At 34.2% G+C, this 23,868-nt stretch overlaps 3 protein-coding genes across 3 annotated transcripts; 2 read left to right on the plus strand and 1 right to left on the minus strand.

Moving 5' to 3' along the window:
• The first annotated feature begins 4,375 nt into the window (after positions 1-4,375).
• Positions 4,376-20,725, plus strand: LOC116342583. The gene is made up of 9 exons (XM_031770258.1): positions 4,376-4,902; positions 14,591-16,845; positions 16,971-17,469; positions 17,719-17,933; positions 18,002-18,561; positions 18,634-18,844; positions 18,923-19,169; positions 19,292-19,581; positions 19,663-20,725. Exons 2-9 carry the CDS (start codon positions 16,670-16,672, stop codon positions 20,483-20,485), a joined length of 3,021 nt encoding a protein of 1,006 aa, XP_031626118.1. The 5' UTR covers positions 4,376-4,902; positions 14,591-16,669; the 3' UTR covers positions 20,486-20,725.
• Positions 20,726-21,268: 543 nt separating this feature from the next.
• LOC116342396 (V-type proton ATPase subunit G) lies at positions 21,269-22,456 on the plus strand. Its single transcript, XM_031769996.1, has 3 exons — positions 21,269-21,458; positions 21,719-21,819; positions 21,902-22,456. Exons 1-3 carry the CDS (start codon positions 21,377-21,379, stop codon positions 22,073-22,075), a joined length of 357 nt encoding a protein of 118 aa, XP_031625856.1. The 5' UTR covers positions 21,269-21,376; the 3' UTR covers positions 22,076-22,456.
• A 58-nt stretch (positions 22,457-22,514) lies between these two features.
• Positions 22,515-23,561, minus strand: LOC116342498 (protein SYS1 homolog). The gene is made up of 2 exons (XM_031770146.1): positions 23,115-23,561; positions 22,515-23,049 (listed from the first exon to the last, which is right to left on the minus strand). Exons 1-2 carry the CDS (start codon positions 23,283-23,285, stop codon positions 22,732-22,734), a joined length of 489 nt encoding a protein of 162 aa, XP_031626006.1. The 5' UTR covers positions 23,286-23,561; the 3' UTR covers positions 22,515-22,731.
• Positions 23,562-23,868: the final 307 nt, after the last annotated feature.

The raw sequence follows: 23,868 nt of genomic DNA on the forward strand, positions 1-23,868 counted from the left end.
CGAGAAAATTTTTGTTTGCCGAAACTGACCTCATCCACTCACAGTCGATCTCTTGATGAAATAAAAAGAAAAACAATTATTCGAACCGATTTGTACATTCCATGAATATTTAACTTGCACTGCACAACATGAGAAAGACCAAAAGAAGAAGGTAAGAGAAATAATTGAGGTCGTTAAGCACTCCGCATATGTAAAAAATACTCATCAAATAGCAATGTAATCATTTCATATTTTCATTTTGTCGTACGAAAATATGAATATTCGAGAATGAATGTCAGAGTTGGGCTTTCTCGCAATGCATGCAAAGGGACAATATAAATTTTCCTATTTCATAATCTTGGTCGAATTGATCTTGATTGATCTTAGATGTTTTTTTTGTGCATTTTTCATCACTAAAGTCGAAATCAAATTTTTGTTACGGAATTAGAAATTTGCATATGTTGAAAATAGAAGACTCACATTCATTCTCAGCTATTCATATCTCTATTTGAATGTAAATTGCACATACTGTTTTATTTCGTATATTTGATATTTCTCTAATTTTACTGTACGATGTGTGCGATTGAGCGTGTGCACGCAAATCGATATTAAGCACGCACAGGTATTTGTAGCACGAACAAAATGATGATGAAGAAAAAAAACGATTGTCACACCCAAAACCGTTATTCAAAGAGCCGATAGGAAAATATTTCAAATAAACTAGAAAATAAAAATTATTCACCACTCAATGTGTACTACATACGATTTGCTTATGATGTGAGTATGAGTAGTGCTATGGCACTCAACTGGTAACCGCATTCATAGAATCTAATTTCAGAACTTGAAGCTGGTACGTTAATCGTTTGCAAAACCGCACTAAAAAAAACACCCAAACAGAATAGAACTGAACTGAAAAAATTGCAAACCTGTAAACACGCACCATTGCATATGGGCATGTGAAGAAAAAAAGTCTGGCAAACAAATTTCGAAGAAATATCATACTACGTATTCACGATGGAATCGAAATTCGTTACTATTATTCGTACCAATAAAAGAACGACTTTTACCCAACGGTCACAACAATACAAAACACTGACCGCAAGCGCACAGCAAAAAACTACTAGAGCATAAAACCAAACCAAATCAAAAAAGAACATTTTAATACTGCATGAGACAATTCAAAGGTATCCAAATTAAATACTTTCTTTATTCGTCGAAGAATGGAAAACAAATTATTTGTGTAGAACAAGAAAATAAAATGGCTTGCAAATTGTGAACAGCCGTAGAAAAAAAAAACCAAAACTAACACCGAGCCCCATGCCAAGCATGAATATTGAGAGAAAAAAAATATACGGACCGCACCAAATCTCATTTACGCAGCAGACACATCAAGTCAAAATCGGTCGATCCAATTTTTAATCGATTCGAATTTGTAAACGTTTTTTTTTGACCAAAAATAGTCTATTTTTCAATCTCCATTTTTCGATCAATAGGCCATGGGGAAAGTAAAACTCGATTCAGTACTGGGCGTTGAAAATGATCACATCGAATCTACGCGTTTGGAAATAAAAAAAAAACAACAAAAATCGAAACTTTGTGTTTATTAAATGAAACGCTCATATTCGGTTGTTACTTCGCGGCACATAAGAAAATCAGGTATTAAAAAAATCTATAAAAATAAAATATCTCTTAAAAGATGACCTCCTAATATTCGAGAACCAGTTAAGCTTTTTTCTTGTTCCATCCAAACACAGCGTTAATTCAATTTTCTGTCAACGTTTTACTGTTCATCGTGTTAAACAAATTTGGCAATTATCATATTTGATTTCTTCAATGAATTGCGTTTCGTTGTTGTTGTTTTTTTTCGGTTTCGGGCATGTTACATGGAATTTACAAATTTAAAAAAGAAACCGTACGAAAAATCAGGTTCTTAACTGTTTTCTTTTTGTAAATTGTATGTTGAAATTGTGAATGTCTTTGACATTTTAATTCGCATGAATATTTTCATGCTTTCGCATATCCAACACATAACGACACATACGCACAGTCGACACAAACACATGAATCTTGAATACTGCTCATTTATTTGATGTGCATGAATAATTAATACAATGAAACGACACACAGCGACATATCAGTTGAACATACGCATCGAACGTGGTGCTAAGAAGTTCAGCAGGGAGAGAATGAAGAAATGTGTGCATGGTATGATATTTCTCAATTCAGTTTGTTTCAGTTTTTGTTTTGTTTTCAGTTAAATAACAAAAGAAAGCAATACCGTTTAATTGTACTTGTTCACCGTTATCATAGCAGATGAACTCACCGAATTCTATTGTTCATCATCATTTGTTCGCGCTCACACGCACGCTCACTTCACCACATCCAATTCGAACTCTTATCTTGCCCGTTTCCATGCATTTTGACTTTGAAAGCGACTTTGAAGCCAGAATTGTACAGGTAACAAGTTCAAATGTACACAAACGCACATCTGTATGGAATATATTTACAGAGCGGAAATTCAATTTCCCTCACTTGTTATCATAATGTTCTCTGAAATGATGTGAAAATTTCTGCTTGCACTCGCTCCATTTCTAGATTTTAATCTGAATCTTGATGTTATAAATGATTTCTGTATTGTATGAAAGCGAAAAAGGTAATTTGGTTCTGTTTTTGTGTCTAGTTTTGTCTTAATGCATCCAACGCCTCCGCCATTATGTCTGCATTTGCCCATATTACAAACTGATGGTGGGTATCGGATAAAATAGCAAAATTTGCCATGACTAAATCCATCAAAGAAAGGTGAGAGATCGAAATATCGATACAGCGTTTGAATAAAATCACACGTTTTTCTAACCGTTCACATACTTACCATGCTCCTGATATTTATCCAACACTTAAACCAATCAGCACTTCATTAAACAAACGTTTAAATTGACGAAGTTTTTCATTATTCGATCTGACATGTCGGCGAAATTAGCCGCTATAATAATGGACACACACTTTCATCGATGTTTGAATTAAGGTAAGTAGATGCCGTATTTTCGCTTTTGTTCTCGTCTCTTTCTCTTGCTCTCTGCCTAACTGTCGGCTTTTCTCTCTTTCTCTCTGCTCTTCTCTTCGTCGACACTTTATTAAAGTTGGTTTGTTCAACAACAAATAAAACCACAATAACCATTCACAAGAAATTTTTAATCCATTAGATATGGAGTATTCGAGCGAATCGTGATTACTTTTTAGTGGCAAATTAAAAGTATTGGAAACAAGACACCAACCATTATTGTCGTCAATGTTTTGTTATTCATCGCATTGTCGAGAAAGAGAAGAAAAAAAATACATCATCAAACGCATCTTCCATCAGTTTATGTCTATTTTGATGGGCTTTCGTTTATTTTTTTTAACTAAGTAAACAGCCGAAAGGTACTTGCCGATGAATGCTTGTGTGTGTGCGCGCATTACAATGTTATTATATGGTTAATACATGTACCGTGAACATTGATCGTTAAAATATGTAGACATTGGTGTGTTCGGTAGCCAACGACAATGTAATTGCCGTTAGTTAAAAGAGAAACAAATCAAGATAAGCTTGACAACACGCCGTGTCTAATTATTATGAGTGTTTGACACGTTGACAACGTCCCAACGTCCGCCAACACATACTTTTTCTTTTCATGACCGGTATTCGCATCATTCGCCAATAATTTTAATTGCACATCAATGCACTAGTGTGGTTCATTCAACCAAAATTATCTTTACGCACAACGAGATTATCGTCATGATATGCGATAAATCAATGTGTCCCGAATGCTGCAAAGAATAATCAAGGCATACAAATATTACATGATGTAATTAGAATCTTAATAGTCTATATAAAAAATAAATTTTATCACAGATCTTCTCAAGAACAACTCATTTGGTGCAATGTGCATATCGCAGTGTGCATTGAACTTTTGATTTAAGTCTCAACACATTGGAAGTACTTAAACCATTTAAAGTACACAAATTTTGTTTTTATTCGCCTGCTTTATTCTTCCGCAGCTTTCAATTTTATATATTAAAGCAAAAGCGCCTCGATTGCGACTTCTACTTCAAAGCGTGTTTTTTCCCTCTGTTAAGCCGAAGCTTGAGTATTTTTCACAGATTTGAGTGAAATTCACGGTGTAGATGATGATCGATGAAGAGTGGCTCATGTTACATGCAGACAGCATTGGTCTGAGAAAAGAGAACGCGTCGATTCGATTTGAGTTAAATGCTTGCCCATGCTTGTAACGGCATACATCAATGTTGATTGAGTTGAAAATGGAAGAACAGTGGAAAACTATGTCGAGAGAGTCTGACATAGGTGGCTTCATAGTTAGCCGCACATTGTTTGTAATTTTAGTTTTGCGCTTGACTTTGGTCTGTTCGGCCACCAAATACACTGTGCTCCCATTACATTTTTTTTTTCTAAAGTGTTTTATATTTTGGATACCACAACATCAAATGAATTTGTTGAAAGAATAAGTGAGAATGCTCAAAACGATCAGATGAACTGAATCGAAATCGTCAAACTGTTGTTCAAGCGCCAAAGAGAAAAAAAATAAACAGAAAAATATCCAAACTGTAACTGTGTTGTGTTCGCTTAAGCTAAGCGTAAATCAATTTTTTCAAAAAGTCAACGGATTATTTCATTTGTTATTATTACAATTATTCTTTAACATACATAGCGCGAGAAAAAAAAAACATTTTTGGTGTGAACAAACCGATTGAGAAAAGAGAAGAAAAACACAACAACAATAACAAACTGTGGATAAAAGTTTATGTCATAAATTGAATTTTTTCATATTTTTCTTTCTTGTGAGTGTGTGTGAAACGTGACGAGAGATCAATTGACGAATAGAGAAAAATATCGTCAAAGGAAAATTCATTCAACGAAAAATTAACTTTGTAAGTCATTTTCTCAGAAGTCAAAAAAGGAAAACAATTCCATTTCAGTTTGCAAAAATACGTAGATTTTTTTATTATTTGTTTTGTACACTAAACGGATGAATGCCATTTAACCATAAATAAATACCACGGAAGTTTTATTGAAATGTAAGTGCTTTATAGAAATGATCGCTGTTTGCGTTCGGGCATATAAACAATTGGCTAAACTCCATTTTGACCGACAATAAAATTCATATTGTTATCTAATGGATAAACATAGCGTAATTAACGTTTTATGGTGTGATTCATCGTAATTTTCAAAAGGTGTGTCAATTTTGCGAATTGTAAAGCTCATTCATCCAGTTAAAACCGTTGTAATTATATTTTATTCCAAAGAATTCCTTATCAAATGTAAATTAAATCAAAATAAATCATAAAATATAAAAGATAATGAACGATATGCTTCACACATGCAAAAAAAAAAACGGAATTATGTTTGATGAGCTTTTTTCACCAGTTTTATGAAGTTCGTTTTTTCGACGAAAAACGGGCCTAATCTACAAATGAGAAATTGGTGCGCAATTTCGCGTAAAACAGAGAAAAAGAAAAAATTAGTACACACAAATCATTATTCACGCAAAAGTGATACTGGAAAATGGACGATAATGGAATGATAAATGCATACAGTTGTAAAAAAAATAAAATACTGTAATCGTTTTATGGAAAGAGCCAAAAGAAATGAGAAAAAGAGACAGCAAAGAGCGGAGTACTGTAAGCAAACACCTTATTTCGTTCGTTGATTCAAACGCCAATGCTTTGACTGACTTCTTCGAGGCCCAACCGCCAAGAAATGAACGGCGAATCGACACAGATCGATAAGCACCTTATGCACACACATATATATATATATATATAAAATAATTTTTTCTGCATTTAGCTTCATAATTATCGCCTATATATTTATTTATCGTGTTTTCTCGTTCTTCATCATTTTTCATTATTTGTTTTAATTTTTCTTTGTTGCCGCGAGATGGGAAATGTTTGCGTCAATCATATTAATACTTCCATCTGGTTTGGTGAAGACGTTTCTTCTTCTGTGGTTGGCCATTGGTTTCCGGCTTTCTTTTGTTCTTGCATGTAATTCATTGAAGAATCTTTATTAAGATCGTTCGTACTCTCTCTCTGTCTCTATCCATCTATCAATGCGATTCCAATTGTTGTTTTTGCATCATGCTTTAATAATTATAATTCGCTTAAGCAATGTGTGCAATTTGGTTTTTCATTTAATAACTTAATGTTATAATTCCTCGAAAGTATATGATTTATTTTCATTCCGACCAAATCAGGTATAGAATCATTGACGATAATATTCAAAGATTTTTCATTCATTTCATCATCAGAATAAAAAAAAAACAAAACCCAACAGAAAAAGAAAGAATCCGCTCTTTTTTTATTTGAATTTCACTTAAACGAAAATTCGAACTGCTTCGATAAGTTTGTAATTGTAAAGTGTGACGATACAGCACCAAGTGCTTTGCAAAGCATATATTTCTTCTGCTCCATGAATTTATTCCCCTAGCTTATCACATTTTACAAATCGCAATTTCTCCGCACAACATTTTCGTGTAAATCATAGGCGCAAGCATAGATCGGGTTCGTCGTCTATCCGATCTAGTGTATTCTTCGAGCCATGAATTATAGCATCTGTATTTCATTTAGCAAACGATTAGAACACATCAAACAAAATACGAATCATAACTTTATTATCTTGAACATCACAAAAATAAACATCAACATACAAATGCAACGCATACCACTTTAATTACATTCGGACTAAAACTGTAAATCTTAATTCGGCATTATCTCATTTACATCATCCTAATTTCAACACAACGTTAACTCTGATCATCTTCGCACACGCAACTTTTTTATTCACTTTTTTTGGCATTTCAAACTTCCAACATAACTAAAATGATTTAATTTAATTAATGTTCTGCGCAAAAAACATGTCTATCATTTTTTGATGTAAAATTAATAACGCTGATGAATTTCAAAGGTGTTGATTATCAACCGCAAGAAAAATGGCCCCCGATGGTTGATTTATTGGATCAATGATTCGTAAGCAAAATCGTAGCGAGGAATCATTAAAATAAAAAGAAATGAAAAGAAGAGCTACTGCCAACACTTTTAAGAATAAACTCATAGAATTTGAGATTTACTTCGCACAATGTAAACGATTTTTTTTATTATTGAAGAGGAATAAGAAACGTTTGCCGACTTCTTTTGAAGATCAAGTCACCGTCAAGTTGAATTTATATCTTTTATTTATGATTTTCCATAAATCTCTAGCGTTCATAATTGGACAAGTGCGAAGTGAAAATTTATAATGAGAACATTCCAACATTGTTAATGTTATACAAGCTGCGTATGGAATCGCCACACAAATGGGCGATTCAGTGAAGCCATAACGGTACATTACATTTATTCAGATGATGTAATGACTTCTTCACTTGAAATCACATCGATTGAATCAAGAAAAAGTTTCAATTTAAACGCATGAAATTCGTTGTGAAAACTTATCATACCGGAAAGAAGACTCCCCATCGGGCAAATCAATTGAAAATATTTTGTCAGTTAAATCACAAACGATGATCGAACGGTGTAGCGCGACATTCACCAAATCAAACATTAGTTGAAATGTAGTTCATCAATGAAATGACCCTTAATTTTTCATATTGCTTTTTTATATCACATGGGATATTCAATGTCGGTCAATTTGTTATCTTAATGAATTGTGTAGAAATTTGAAAATAACAAACAATAAATCTATTGATCAAAAGGCCAAATCCATATATCACTTTCATTATAGAAATAATAACCGTTTATCATAACTATGAATAAATGTCACTATTCACATAAATGTTCACAATTTAATTTGGGTCAATCCATCAAAAACCAAACATGCCCATTCATAATCATTGTTGCATCCACTGAACATGCTTGATGTGATAAAAGAAATCGGTTTTCACATTTCGAATAAAAACCAACAAAACAAATAATTATTAATAATCTGTGTGAATTCTAGCAGTTTTTCAGTCGTTGGCTGATTTGGAACGGCCGAATAGAGATATCGAGAGATATGGAAAAGCATAATCTATGATATTTTGTCAAACGGCTTTTCATTTGCCAACAAGCATTCTGAATAGTTTGTGCTTTTCATGTATTTTATTGTAAGATTATAAATTTGTTTTTGCCTTTATTCACGGTGAAGGTGTCCGTGAATAATTCACCACGTGATGAAAAATATGTTAAAACGTTGTTTTGTATTGAAAAGAAGCAGAAGTTGTAAAAAAAATATAATCTGTTTTAAATGCGGCTTGATGCTGCCTATTTCACCAAAGATATCAAAAGTTTACTGCGATGGGGAATCAAGATAATTGATTTTCATCCGAATTCTGATTTAAATTTTCAAATAAATTGTTTATTAGTGATGACGATGCTATGTGATATGAACTTACGTGGTTAAATGTTTCGCTTTAATTTTTTTTTTCATCGAATCAAATTTGAATAAGAATGAAACTTTTTGGGAATGACATTGAAATAAAAATAAAATGAAAAGCATTTCAAAAAGCTTTATTCTAAGAACGAATTTCTCTTCTTTTGTTTACCTCTCTTTTTGATGTACCACAGCAGTTTCAATCGGCTTGTGAATACGACACAACTGTAAACTGATTGTTTCAGGCAGTTTTACTATTCGCTTATTTCTTTTCTTTAAATCTAATGTCATTAAATGAGATGTGCACCGCAATGTGTCACTAATCTCTAGACTCATCTCATGAGTGTTTCACATATTGATGCTGTTGTTGCGTGAGTTTATGGAATATAAATCGGTGAAATGATTTTGTTTTTTTTAATTTGTTATCGTCATTTATGTGTCAACGCCAATCTATTGCCATTGTTGGTCTGAAATGCGGACACGCATACAATAGACTCTTACAAAAGGAATACGCTCTTTTCGTTTTACTCTTTCTGTATTAGAACAGGTCAAAAATAATTGGCACAAATACAAACGATAAAACGATGACTGAAATCCAGACGCTCATGTAAATCAGGTTGCATTTGAAATACAAAGGAACCATTTAAACCAGTTAATCAACATATTTCAAAGTCAATCACATGCGGAAAATGCACCAGGTATTCAATCGATACGTATACAATCATAGTTTTTTGAAAAAAAATGATGTGCTACAGAGAACAAAAAGGCAACACAATCATCATAATAATGGTAATCGGATGGATTCATTTGCATATTAGTTTATGTATGGCAGCAGTTGTTGAGATTAACAAAATCATATATTTGCTATGATTTCTGTAAATGCTTTCTTCCGCGCTTATTTTTCAAATCTAAATGAGGGATGCCACCGCTGATGCATTTATTATCTGCGTTTTTTTTTGTATTTAATGATTTTCTTCTTATTTTTCATCGACCATATGTGCCCACACACGAAACGCCGTTATTTATGAACATATAATTTTATTCACGCAAACAATCTATTATTACATTTAAGTACACATAATTAGAAGCGAACATTTCATTGCAATTGATTTGAGCGCATGTTCATTAAAGTGCTTTCCAATTAGTGCAATTAATGTCTTACACATTAAAATCGGGTGAAGTATTGATCTTCGATCATTTACACCATTTCCAAATTGAATTCTCATACAAAAAAATTATGCACACGCCATGTATATTGGCATGGCCTTGACAATGATCATTAAAGTATGTTGTTAAATTTGTTATTGGCGCGATATGTGATGTCAAATTGCGGCTCCCACATGATTCTCTCTTTGTAACGGCTTCCTCACGTCACCATGATGAATAAACAAAGCAACACATAAAACAAGTTTCAATCATTTATGGACTGACGTGACCATTTACAAGAAATCTCAACGACCTTTCTTAATAGCCAATGGCGTGACTTTATATATCATAGTGCTAACGTATTTACAAACAAAAAAAAATCCGTTTTGTCATTTTTGATCATAAAAAAACGTTTTAGCCGTTGCATCGTAAATCAATCGTCGATTAGATAAGCGTTAATTACAAACCAATAGTTGATAACTGTGACTGTAAAGTTGCTCTATATTTTTCTGATGGGGCATATTAATTTTAACGGCAAAATAATATCGACAATGTGATGGGATAAGAGCGTGCATCCTATTAGAAAAAAGAGTGAACAAAAACGTCGATCGCTCGATGTATCAAACGGTTCAACAGCACTTGCTGGAATGGCCAAACAAAATATATACAGAAACAAGTCTTGCAACATGCTTAAACTCTTGAACCACTAACCCATATTCATGTACATACATCTCGTTCGCCTGTTTGTACACTGAACCGTTCGTTTGCCTGGCAAAACAACTTACACACTATCTATGTGTCCATAGGCACATAATCGTAGAGAATAAATATAAATGAAGAATGAAGAAAAATATATCCGCGCTCGCGCATCATGATTACGCGATGAATTTGTGCGCGGTGCTGTATTTTTGTTGCCCGTAACAATAACAACAATAAAAACTGGTCTTGAATACTAAATGCATGCATATGTGGTGCTGATGCATCGGCACCATCAGCGAATATAAATGTAAACATGCACAAGTAAAACAACACTCCTAGTTCTTAGCTGCAAATTTATGACTTTGCTCTGATATTGCAAACATTGAATCGGTGAATTCAAGAAAGCTGCGGTAGCACAAAAAACACCGATGGTCTTTGCCAAGGCTTACACACGTTTGTCGACCGGATTGAACGGAAAATGCAAAAGCGCATTAGACAAAAAATGCATACGATCCTGTTATTCACTGACCAATCGACCCATTTTTGGCACATACACCACGAAGACGCTTAAGCTGGCGTATAGCCAACGAATTTGCATTGTCAATCGCTCCGAAACATATTTGTTTTTCTAAACAATCTTCGAATGTTGCTGTTTTTTGTGTTCAGCCGAATAACACGTCGTGTCGTTGAAGTCAAACAAGCGATTAATTTTGTGATTTCTATGCATCATATGATCGTGTTTGGCCTATTTTATGTAAATAATTTATTGATGTTTAAATTGGGTCTAAATGTGCCTGTCAAATATGTTTTTTTTTTTGCATTGGTAGCACCAAAGCTTGAATAGCGTATTGAATACGTATTATCAGCAGTGAGATACGATGCAAGAAGTGAGCAATGTAGTCCAATATGATCGTAAAACACATATTGAGAATGATCAAAATGACTTTATATGGTTGGATAAATGAAAAGCTGTCGCACATCAACAAAAAGAGAACTCGTTTCTACCGCTAATTCGCACCGATTTTGAAAAGAAAAAAAAAAGGAACTGGTTTTCACATTCATACGGCCACTGTTCGCTACACAAATATATACTGTTTTGTGTGAGTTTGATTGGCATTCTTTCTTTCATTTTTCCAAATGTGGTTTATATTGTCTCTCCGCGCTAATGTTTCCGGACTCATTGAAATGGTTTTTTTTTTTCGTACGCATCGAAAGAAAGAACGGTGTTACACATTTAACGACATATTACACGGATTTCATGACACAAACGTACGGTGTATGGCAAAAAAACAAGTCCAATACATTGGCTGCTGTTGCACGATGTATTTGGCCTTTTCATTTTACCGTCGATGCGGTGATGTTGATTTTACCTTAATACATAGGACGGCGATGCGACAAAAGTGGATCAATAATTCAATTGAAATAAATTATAGAGATAGAAACAGGCAAAAGAATTTCCACGCACACAACGTATTGATTAAAGAGAGATTTTTTCTTCTTTAGAAATAACCAACTAAGTCGCAAACAGATTATGTTTATTATATAGAAAGAAGTTTCTATTTTTCTTCTTTTATCGATAGGTAGGAGTCTACGACAAATAAAACTAACCAATTCTGTGTCACGGGAATAAGTTGGTTTGCACAGTTATGCGTCTAATTCAAACTGTTCTTCTCATTGGAAGCTGGGGTTACTGTTGTTGTGGATGCTTGTTTTTCTTCATCGTCGACGATAATGAAACGAAAGCATCTACGGCGCGAGCCAATATCACGCAATAGCCACATACAAAACGACTTGATCATTGTAATTAACGCTGAATGTATGGTTCTTATAAAGTCACGGTCAAAAATTTGATTCATTTTCTCCCATTTCATATATGTTTGTAATTATTAAATTACTAATTACAACGTCGATTTGATACTGTTTTCAATATATCATTTCATTGTGTTCATTTGCTGGGAAAACTGGAAGATTTACCATGAAAATTGTGCTATGCACTTTTTTCTATTCGGCCAGAAAATTAGACATTACAGTGTAAAGGAAATCCGATTATTTGAAAAATATTTTACACTTTAATGATCATGATTAAATTAGTTCATGTACAATGCAATTTAATTTTTATGGTGTTTTTTGCCGTCTACAGTTAATTATGCTGCTCATTTTATCGTACATTACGTATTTAGATGGCGGCACATTTTTATTGTCAACCATAAACAGTTAAAACTTCGAAATGCAAATACACTGAATTTAGCACATCCATACCACTGCCGTCTCGATAAGTTTCATTTTTCTTTTAATTCGAATGTGTGAGCTCCATTCAAATCAAATATTTCATAATGTGCATGATATAATTTGTCTATTTCGTCTTAACAAATGATCTTCAGATTAGATCTGGTGCTACCTTTTAACACAATTGTCTCGGCTCATTTAATGTTGAAAATTTGCGTAGATTCATCACTTTTATTATGATGATCAGCAAAAATCAACGATTTTTTACGCATTTTTCCATTCTTTTTTCTTATAAATTCAAACAACAAAGATTGCCAATGAGGAAAAGGAATACTTTCTATTTTTCAAACGAAATCTCCGGAATCATGGTGTTTCAAATGGAAAATTTCATTTCACCGAATGATACACATTAAATATTAACTGATGTTGTACTTAAGCTAAGAAACAAAAAGCCAATTGCTGCGTGATCATTTGCATTTGATTTTAAAATGCATTCTTTTTGTTTTGTTCATTTAAATAAAATTTATTGGACGATGTTTACAATTGCAATTTATTGTAATTTGGTTTTGAAGAAGAAAAAAAAAATAGATGAAATGCTTCGTTTAGCAAGTGATATATATTCATTTGATTGAGCTCTTGTGCAGATTTCACTATTTCGAGTTGTATGTGACTAATGTGTTTATTATGATAAAATGAGATGAGACGCATGCTACACACAGGCCATCAAATAACACCATTGCACAATGTCTGAAAAGTTCATTATGATGAATTTTCTTCTTTTTAATGCACATTTCGAGATGAAAAAAAAGCGTCGAATATGCCATAAGTAAGCATCATCAATAAATGAGTAAAAAAAATGATCGATAAAGATGCAATTCAGAAGGTAAAAAATTGATGGTAGAAACGTGCGATAATTAGAAGTGAAAGCCCATTTGATGATACGGTCTTTAGTGAGCCTTCTATACTACATTCACAACAAAAGAACAAAAAAAATGAGTGAATTGTGCAAAATAAAGTGCGCAACGAAAAGAAACGACGTTCGCTTAAAGAGTATCGAAAGCGATTGCCGTACGTTTTTTTCCTACTTTAAACCACTGATTTTACTACTGCTGTTTAGCCGAAGAATATTTATTCTTTTTTTTTTGTGCCGTTGTTGTTTATCGCATTTTGTCCGTGCAACATCGCGTATCCATTATTTTTCATGTAATTATTTTGTATCGTTTTTTTTTCTACTCAGCACACTCCATATAAAAAATTTGCTTGTCTATCCGCTATACTGTTGTGGCTGAAAAATGAGTGACGCTCATGCACTGCACACTATGTGCACATCTTGTGCACCATTTTACCATTTCAAGCTCTGGCCTTATAATGCATTGCGCATGCAATTAATGGTGATTTTTTTGTGTTATATATGTTTCTTTCTCCGCTCATTCTCTTACGAACATTGCTCGCAATTTCGCTAATTTATTTGATCAGATTTGGTTTTGTTTTTTGTATATTTAGTTTGTTTCGGTGCGATATAAATTGATGTCGTTCGTTGGCTCGTTCTTTCTGCTCTCTTCTCGCCAAATTTGGATCACATTTATTGTGCAAATAGAAATTGATCATTTTCCTTGAGATATCGCACAATACGCGATACATTGGTACTAAAATCATTTGGTAATGGATTCGGTGAACGAATGGTTTTCATAACACAAAATATTTGACGTGATTTTCTCTTCAATCGATTCAAACCAAGAAATTTATTTCCCAATTCTTTGGCATTATTTTCATCATTCTTGCATCTCAATTGTTCTGTGAGCTGATGATTTCCCCATTCATGACGATCACCCGTCAGTGCATTAAAGCTGATGATTGGATTGAATTCAATGCAGCATATTTTCGTGCATTTCAAGCAAAAAATGGCAAAAAGTATGGGGAAGTTATGGTTGATGTGTACCTAATGTAAATGTATTAGCGTGATAGAAAATGAAATTTAGAAAGAGAAAGAAATTGATTGAATTTTGCCCATATTTCAAAAGATGGTGTGATTACAGTCATTTGGACGCGCAAAAAAAGAAACATGCAAACATGAAAAATATTTTGTAACTCGAATGAGTATAGTATTTGAATTATTTTTCTTCTTTTTTTTTTGAATTTCAGATTGGAAACTAAAAATTAACAAATGCAAGAGTGGGAACTTTCCCTACCTGTTGTTTGCTGACTGAAATTTCCCCGGACCGCTCAACCATTGATCACAAGCGCATTGTATGACGTTCAATTAAAATCGAGAGCATACGCCGAATTGGATCAAGAACCCCACATATGCGCAAACACAAAAACATGGAAACAGGTGCAATCACCGTGTCACACACCATTGTATATGCAATGCATATTCTATAGAGAAATCAATGTATTCTAATTAGCATCTAATTGGTTGTCTGCAATCTCGTCGCTCATCATATCGACAGAGTACCATAAATTAAAGTTTTTTTATTTGCTTTTTTATTTTCGTTGCTTAGAAATTGCATGTGCTCGATTCCATCGTCGCGAACAACAACAACTAAATTTGCATACATATAAGATAAGTTTAGCAAGCGAGTGTGTGACTTTTAGTGTTTCTGCCAACATCAACATTGGATTATTTTATTAATTAAAAAATTCCATGTTTCTGTCTATGCGATTTTAAATGCATACATGTTGTGTTGATTCTTCGATGAACCAGAAACACATGTTGTTCAATTTGCATACATTTATTTACACTTTAATTTTCAATTGGCGTGAATCCGATCGTGCACTCTCATCAATACACCTGCAAAAATTTAATAACACCAACTGAAGAAGAAGAAGAAGAAGATATACAAACAATAACGCTGATTCTTTTGGGCCAATTGTGTTTTAATTCGATTACCAACAAACACAATTGTATATTTGAACTCATATATGTAAGCGCGCACAATTTTAAAAAAGAAGAAGAAGAAGACGCAGAAGCAGATAAAAACGATGATGAATAGCATATGGAAACAATAGCGTTGGAAACAATTCATGGCATCGTTCACAAAGTAATCGCTCACCGTGTCCAAAAATTGCAATTGTTGAAGCAGGCGCGCACTGGAAAAATCAAGGCACAGCGAATTCAAAATATAACTTGCAGGTGTTTAAAAGTCGGTTTAAACATTCAGTACGCTGCAATATTCATGTGCATAATAATAATAATGAAGGGGTAAAATAAACACCGGACAAACTACAATGTGCCGGAATCGGTAGTGTATCTGGTGAAAAATCATAACGCTATATATAACAAAACACAACATTCACGCACATTCATTTAAAAATGACCAACGGAATTTGCAACTGCGTTAAGTCGATGTACCAGAAGTTTTAAAGACAATACCAAAAAAAAACATCAGTCAGTCAGAGTGAAGATAAAAAAAGTGTTTTGTTTTTGTTCAAAACAAGATTATTTGCGAAAGAAAGGTGTGAGTTATTCTATTGTAAGTGTGCGAGCACGTTTGCAATTGAGAAAGAAAAACGAAGAAGACGAGATAAAAGAGTGTCGATAGCGAACGTTACAACGAACCGCCGAAACAAATAAATACGAATGGGAACGTATTTTTAATGTGAAATAAAAGAAATCGAAACATACTTAAGACATCAAACATATATGAGAAGAAATAACAACAACTGATTTGTTTTGTGCATTTAATTGAACGTTACAAGTAAACCGGCGATAAACGATGGAAAATGATAAAATCGCTCATACGTATCCATCAAATTAAGTCTATCTCATTCGCTGTGCATTTTGCCATTTATTGAAATGTTTCGGAAAACCATGTAAAGGTGTCTCGTGTGTGATTAGTGAATCGTGTACATTTTTACCGTCATTTTTTATCTTTGTTGAATTAGTTTCGACTTGAATTCGGTTTATGGGTACACCCGCCCGCGATACACATGTGCATGATACACGTACTTTTGATGAGTTTATTTTTCCTTTGAAAAGTAATCATTTGAATCGTTGCAATACAATAATTTGTTATTTAAGTTATAGTGTTTAGGCGCCGCAAAAACAAAGTAAACGATAATAACGGACAGACAAAGAGAAAAGTTGTGTGACTGATTTGTATAGCGCGCACAAATAAAACGTTTGTAATTACACAAAAAGAAACCACAATCAATTACAATCATTTACGTTACGGTTATAGTTCGATGAGAATTCAGTGAAAAAAAAATTATAAATATAAAATGGTGACCTGTAATTTTGATTCGATCAAGAAAATGGAGCGACCACGACGAAACACAACCAGCAGTTCAAATTCATCGGGCTTTCGATTGCTCGACGATCATTGTGACACGGTGTCGAGTGTCAGTCGAAATTCCATTTATAAACTTAAAATTGACGCCATGTTTGACGATACAAGGTGAGAACGGTGACATATCATAAAATTTTCATTTGTTTTTTTTTTATTTTTATTATGTAAAGAAAACAAATGATTCGAATGTGATAACAAAATTAATTGGTGAATTCGGTGTATTGTTTATTTAGATCGGTGGTAAGTCAACGACTTGACGATATCAACCCATCGATAAGTCAACGACGCCGGTTATCCTCAGCTGGTAGTATCCGTGACAGCAGTGGCATTCGTTGTCCACGCACAAATAGTATTCGTAGCAGTAGCAATCGAGGCTCGTCGACAAACATTCATCGCGGTTCAATTCGTGAAAGTTCCGGAAGAGGAACCAATTCGAATCGCTCATCAGGACGTTTATATCGCCACGGGAATCCAATAAATGTAACCCGAACCATGACAACAACAACGACAACCACAACAGCGGCTAATATTATTGAATACGGTGTCGAATGTGTGAATAACAAAGTTCAAAAGCAAATCGAACGCATGTTTACTGATGTGGCCAAAGATGAAACCACTTGCAGTTTTGCCGTTCGTTGTTTGGGATCGATGCCTTTGCACTCAAAAGTCACTAGTTTATTTGAGCTTCAAGAACCGTTACGTCAGCTGTATATAGCTGGGACTAGCCATAATGTATGTCATTTTATTGCCTTTTATTTCTTTTGCTACATTAGAAAAAAGAATTGGGGTCATCGATAACAAAATACCAATCATTGGTTTTGTTATTATTTGAATAAAAATGGCAGTTTATTAACTCAGTGAATGCCAATTGATATGTAAATTTCCGTAGCTTTTTACTTTTTGACCCAATTTTTGTGATTGATATTTGATATTTGTCAGCGTTATTAATAATTGTTTTCTCTTTTTTTTTCATGACAAAAGAATCAAAATACCGGATTTTTGGACATTTGTGAATCAGGCCTACGAATTCGAAGTGGTTCCAATGCAACCGAATCACAGGTGACTCCATTTCACAATATTGCCGTTTGGTCGGCCGTAAAATTTGTGCTGAGTCAATCGGAAGGTGCAGCCGCATTTCTTCCATTAATTACAGATCCAGAGAATTTGGATAAAAAATCACTTTTTAAACCGCTTAGGTATGGTCGTACATAATATTAAATATTTTTTTTACATTTTAATTGCAATTTCCAATCTCACTTTGCAGTCCATCAGATCGACGACGATTATCATCTGGTTCGCATGCGCCGATTTTTACGGTTGTGATGCGATCGAAGCAACCAAACCAACAATCTAAGCAGTTAGAATGTCATGCGTTTGTTTGTCAAACGCCAGAAAATGCAATCGTTATTGCAGCGACTTTGTATCAGTCGCTATTGGCCCATATGAGCAGTAGTCAAACGGAGAAAAATCGAAAGCCACGCAATCAAAATGGTGTTAGTTGTATAAGTATTGCCAGTAGTTCAGGTGCAAATCGTTACGGCAGTTCACGTGCTTCACGAGCATCGATGGCATCGTCCGGTATTCGCAGTAAACCACCAACCATTCCATTACCACCACCGCCAATTCCATCGCCACGTTTGGCTCGAATGCAAATCCAAGCAAATAGTAAACGAATCGCAGAAAATTCAATGAGCAGCGACACCGACAATATTGTACGTAATGCATTGCTCGAAACCTCATCATCAAGCGATCAACGTAAAAAACGTAGCTATAAAACAAGACGAGCTCCACCAGTGCCAACACAAAATGAATATAACAATCGAGGTTTGTTATGAAATTTACATAATGAGACATTGTTTTCACAAAATATGAAACTAAAAAAAATGGTTTTTGTAGCTTCTGACTTGTATAAAATATCATCGTCATATCGAGTGCAACAGATGAATACACAATCACATCGTCATCATTATCAAACGACCGATCAACTTGGCGGTGATATCATGACACGTGTTGCTATTCCACGTTCCGGGAGCTTTTTGAATACCAGCGGTTTAGCCAGATACAAATCGCGAGCAACAAGACGCGCCAAATGCGGTGGCGGTGGAGGGTGAGTTCGCATTCATATTTCTTAATTCAAATTAGAGCTTTTCCCAAAACTTTAAATGGATTCATATTTATTTTTTAGATCACCACTTGGATTTAGTGAACTGTTCAATGAATTCCGTTTACAGGAAAATCTTCATTCGCTCGATGATATTCTGAATGCCATAATAAATTCAGAGGGAATGTCATTTAACGATTTGAAACCGATTTATAAGGAATTTTTGTTGAAATTAGCGGTCACTCTGACAAAAGATGAACTGTATCAACGTTCAAAAAGCATAATGAGACGCCAAAAGAAGAAATTATTGCGACGCAACAAAGCCTATCAAGTAAATGTCCACAAGTGTATCAACTCACAATACACATCCGTCAAAATGCTCATTTCGACTATTGAAAATTTACTCACATGCACAATTCCTAATCGATTTCGATCAAAAATTTATCGTTTCAGTATCCACGAAAAACATTCTTTTTTGGTTCATATGGATTAAAACGTGTCTTTCGATTCAGTAAGTATTTTTTTCAGAAGAGAAAAAAGACCACCGCAGCAAGCTTGGATGGATTGGCAAAAAAGCGTGTAATCAATAGCAGCAGCACAATTACAAATAACCATCATCATCAGCACATCACCGAAATCCACACGAAACAAAATTATATAAAGAAACATCGCAGTAAAGCGGTAACCAGTGGATCAGAATTGTCAGAATCACACCAGTTTCAAAATCGCAACAGTTCCAGTGGGTAAGTTACAGAAATTCGAATCAAATGAATTAGTGGAAAATTTTCGTGTTAGTCAATTTATGCGAACTCAATTATTCTTAGATACGTTTCATACTCGGAATGCAGCTATAATTCGGACGAATGCACCTGTTCATCGGCCGATCGTTGCTATTGCAGTTTAGGTCCAGACAAATTGAAAACATCGCGTCGCACAAAAGAAAATAAACGATCATCCACTTATATTAAAAATACGGATACGTTGATTTCATGTCATTCAGATGATAAATGCTATTGCTCGTTGGATGATGGTGATGGCACAGCTGACGATGGCCTTTCAACGGCCACTTATTGTGACACAGAGAGTTGCCACAGCACAACAAAATGCTACTGTAAACATCGTGTCCACCGACCAACGACCACAAATGCATCAGTTACGAAAAAAATGAATCGAACTTGTGTAACAGACAGTTTGGCCTTGGACTATGAACTCTTTACCATTGGAAATGATCGAAGTCATCGATATGGTAGCTCAAAATCACGTACTAACAAAAATTCAAAGAACATTCGATCACAAGAAGCTTTGAGTGTCAAGAAAAGTGTTGAGATGGCAGCAGTTTTCGCTGATGTGAAGCTCAGTCAAACGACCGATGTGAGGCGTCTGAACAGCGATATCACGTCATCCGAAGAGGAACGGCTTGCTCGTAACAATCGCCGAAATAGCATCATTAGCAATCGAAGTCAACAAATGAAAAGACCTAATTCGATGTTCTCCAAGTCGAATAACATCATTCCGAATATCATCGAAGCCGCTGAACAGAATCCAATATTCAGGAAAAATACACAGAAAATCAATGAAATGTATCAAACAATTACGCCAAAAGTGGTCGGTGCCACTTTGGAAGATTCTTTGGGTTATTTGCCATGAAAACCACTATCCATTCCAAATTGTTGATTTATTCTTAATACAATCTTTTGGGACACAATTAACAATATTTTTTATGGGAAAAATGTTTACATAATTGTGCAGAGAAAATTTTGTATTTGGAAAGGAATTATCTTGGAATACTTACTATTCATTTGAAATAAAAAAAAATTAAATGTAATGACACTGTTTTGCCATTGATGCAACAATTTATTATAGATATTTGGATTATATCCTAATAGAACCCATTTTAAAGACTATATTGAACATACTTTAAATGACATTTGTAACAATCCACTTTATTCCCAGTTATTTTTTCGAGACTGGGTCATTTATTGATAATATTTTAGACTTTATAACTTAATTACGAAGAACAATGAACAAAATAATAATCCAAAATATGAAATAATCTTGTGCAATAATTCCATAACAAAGAAATGATAAAATATGTGCAATTTTCATTTATGAAATATTTTCGACAACATTTTTATACAATAAACTAAAATAAATGAAAAGCCAATTGTTTTTATTTCCGGATATTACTCCTTCTATTCGTTCCGATTTTGATAAAATATTCTCGATTTTGGGCCATACTTCCTCAGAGCCATTGTAAATAAGAAAAAACTCAGCGAAAGTCAACATCTTGTATAAAAACGCCCATAATTATGCAAACCGAACATTTTATCAAAGGCGTTGTTCATTGGGTCGTTGACAACTAATACATTTACAGCGCACGATCACTGTAATCTATGCACATCATATGATTTTGACGACAGTCTTACAACGACGAGTCTACAATTTGTTTGATATTTTCCATTGGCTTAGTCTACCGTATACTGTCAGTGTAAGTTGTATTAAGTTCGCTCGCGCAATCAAAAGTACGATATCAAAAAAATGGCCAGCAACACTCAAGGAATTCAACAATTGTTGGCTGCTGAAAAGAAAGCAGCCGATAAAGTTGGTGATGCTCGTAAACGTAAGTAAAATGATAAATCTATACTAAATATTCAAAGGAATAAAAATGATTCGCATAAAGACATTTTCGTTTGTGATGATAGATCATGTGAGTGTTTTTTCACTTGTGTAAATGGTCACATGACCACATTTTGATACTACAGTTAAATGAATGCCATGTCCAAAATCTCAATAATTTTGGCATAATTACAAAGTTTTTTTGTGATTTTCATTTAGAAAAAAAAGTAAAAAAGAAATATTCAAATGTTTAAATTATTATAGGTAAAGCACGACGTTTGAAGCAAGCCAAAGACGAGGCAACCGAAGAAATTGAAAAGTATCGCCAAGAGCGTGACAAGCAATTCAAAGATTTTGAAGCCAAGGTAGGTTGATATGGAGGTTGATTTTCAAATATTCGTATTAAATCGAACTCGTTATTTTTGTTTTTTGGAATTTTCCGAACAGCATATGGGATCACGCGAGGGTGTTGCAAGCAAAATCGATGCTGATGCCCAAGTGAAATTGCAAGAAATGCTTCGTGCTTTGGCAAACAGCAAAGAGCCAGTTATTGAAGCTGTTTTGCAGTACGTTTACGAAATCAATGCAGATTTGCACAAAAACTTCCGCGCAGATCTATAGAAAGGTGAAACATTCTCATCTTCAACTATCGAAATTTCATCAATGCTACGCCAAATGTAAATCGGCAATATTCTACAGTTTTGCTCTCGTACATGTTATGTCATCAATCAATGCTGTGCAAATGCTGAGCGAAATCACTTTGGTGCTTAAATTATAGTTATTTTCTTTTTTTTCAAATCTTGAAATTTCATTTTTTTTTGTTTTACATTGTGTTAACATTCCGAATATATTAGACGATCCATTTGATGCAAACATCAGCAATCGCTCATTCGAGGCTCAATTTTTTTTTGTTTGATGAGTTTGCATTGAACACACATGTATCTTAATAGATTTATAAATTGTAAATAAAACAAACCCAAAAGTATTAAATTCACTGATTAATTGCATTGACTTTTACTTATTTTTGATTTTGTGTTTTAAGAAGAAAAAAAAGTCCACATTTTCTTCATGAAAGTGAGTGTGTGTAATGAAAATATTTTATTTCATTCGTTATGTTACATCTTATTGACTAAAAAGTTCTTTTTAAACAATAAATTATCACGTTTAATCCCTAAAGATACGATTCTCATAATTTTTTATTTCTGCGTGTGAGCGTTTGTCTCTGTGTTGATTTGCTGATGCAATTTGCCTTGAAATCACATTGGAAGAGTGTCTTCTCATAAGTCAGCCTTTGTATCGAGCGGTGTATAACCGACCGGAATTTCCTTCAGTTCAATGCGAAGGCAGAGAAATTCACCGCCCACACACATGACTGTTGCACAAACTGCATTCAAGAACCACCATGAAAATGTTGACGGAAATGCACCGTTGTACATCCAGCAAATAATCAAATGAATCAAATGATATGTACATGTGAAGTCTAAACATAGTTTCGTACGACCAACTATAAATCGTAACACTAATGCACCGATAAAAGCAATCACCACGAATGACAAGATGACCGACCTACCACCTGAATCGGTGACGTGAATTTCCTACAAAATTAAAACAGAAACAACTTTGAATTCAGGCTGTTATTTGAAAATATCTACTGTCTTACATGGTATTGAAAGAGATGATCCAGAGTATGATTCGCACCAACAAAAACATCCATAATTGCCATAATGAAACCCAAACTCACGTACAGAACTGATTGAACGGCTATAATCTGTGCAATTAACAGCAACGGGTCCCATTGTGTGTGAAATCGAAATCCCGATTTCATTTTCATTGCTTTAATTTGTTATGTTTATTTCTAAAATCTTCTATTTTCTGCTGCCAGCAATAATTAGCACCTCCTTTCAACTTAGAATCTCCACCATTTAATGAACGTGTAACAATTTAAAATGTTGGTTTTTCAATCTCCAAAATGCATAATTAACTGTTCACACATTAATTTTGCACATAAAATTGATAATTGAAATGAGATACATATATATATTTTCGATTTCGCTTCAACTATTGAGTCACTGTGACGTTTTATTTGTGTCTCGTATTCAATTTGACAGTTGCAATAATGTCAAATCAAAGTTCGTGCGTGATGATGACGTCGATGATGCCTGCGTGATGATTTTAACTAACATTTATGCACAGCGCAATAAACGACTCGTGTACACGCACATCTATCAAATAAAATAGTATACGCGCGGCCATCTATAAAAATGTAATACGAATCGAAACAAAGGCATAGCATACATACAACATATGAACAAATCGATGTACAATGGTTGTGACTCTTTGCCAAACTCGATGCGAGAAAGTGTGAGCAAGACAACCGTATGGATTTCTAAAGGAATTCCAATTGAGCGGTTGGG

This window comes from Contarinia nasturtii, unplaced genomic scaffold, assembly GCF_009176525.2.
Source record: "Contarinia nasturtii isolate CC-2019 unplaced genomic scaffold, AAFC_CNas_1.1 Cnas_scaffold_864, whole genome shotgun sequence".
NCBI lineage: Eukaryota > Metazoa > Arthropoda > Insecta > Diptera > Cecidomyiidae > Contarinia > Contarinia nasturtii.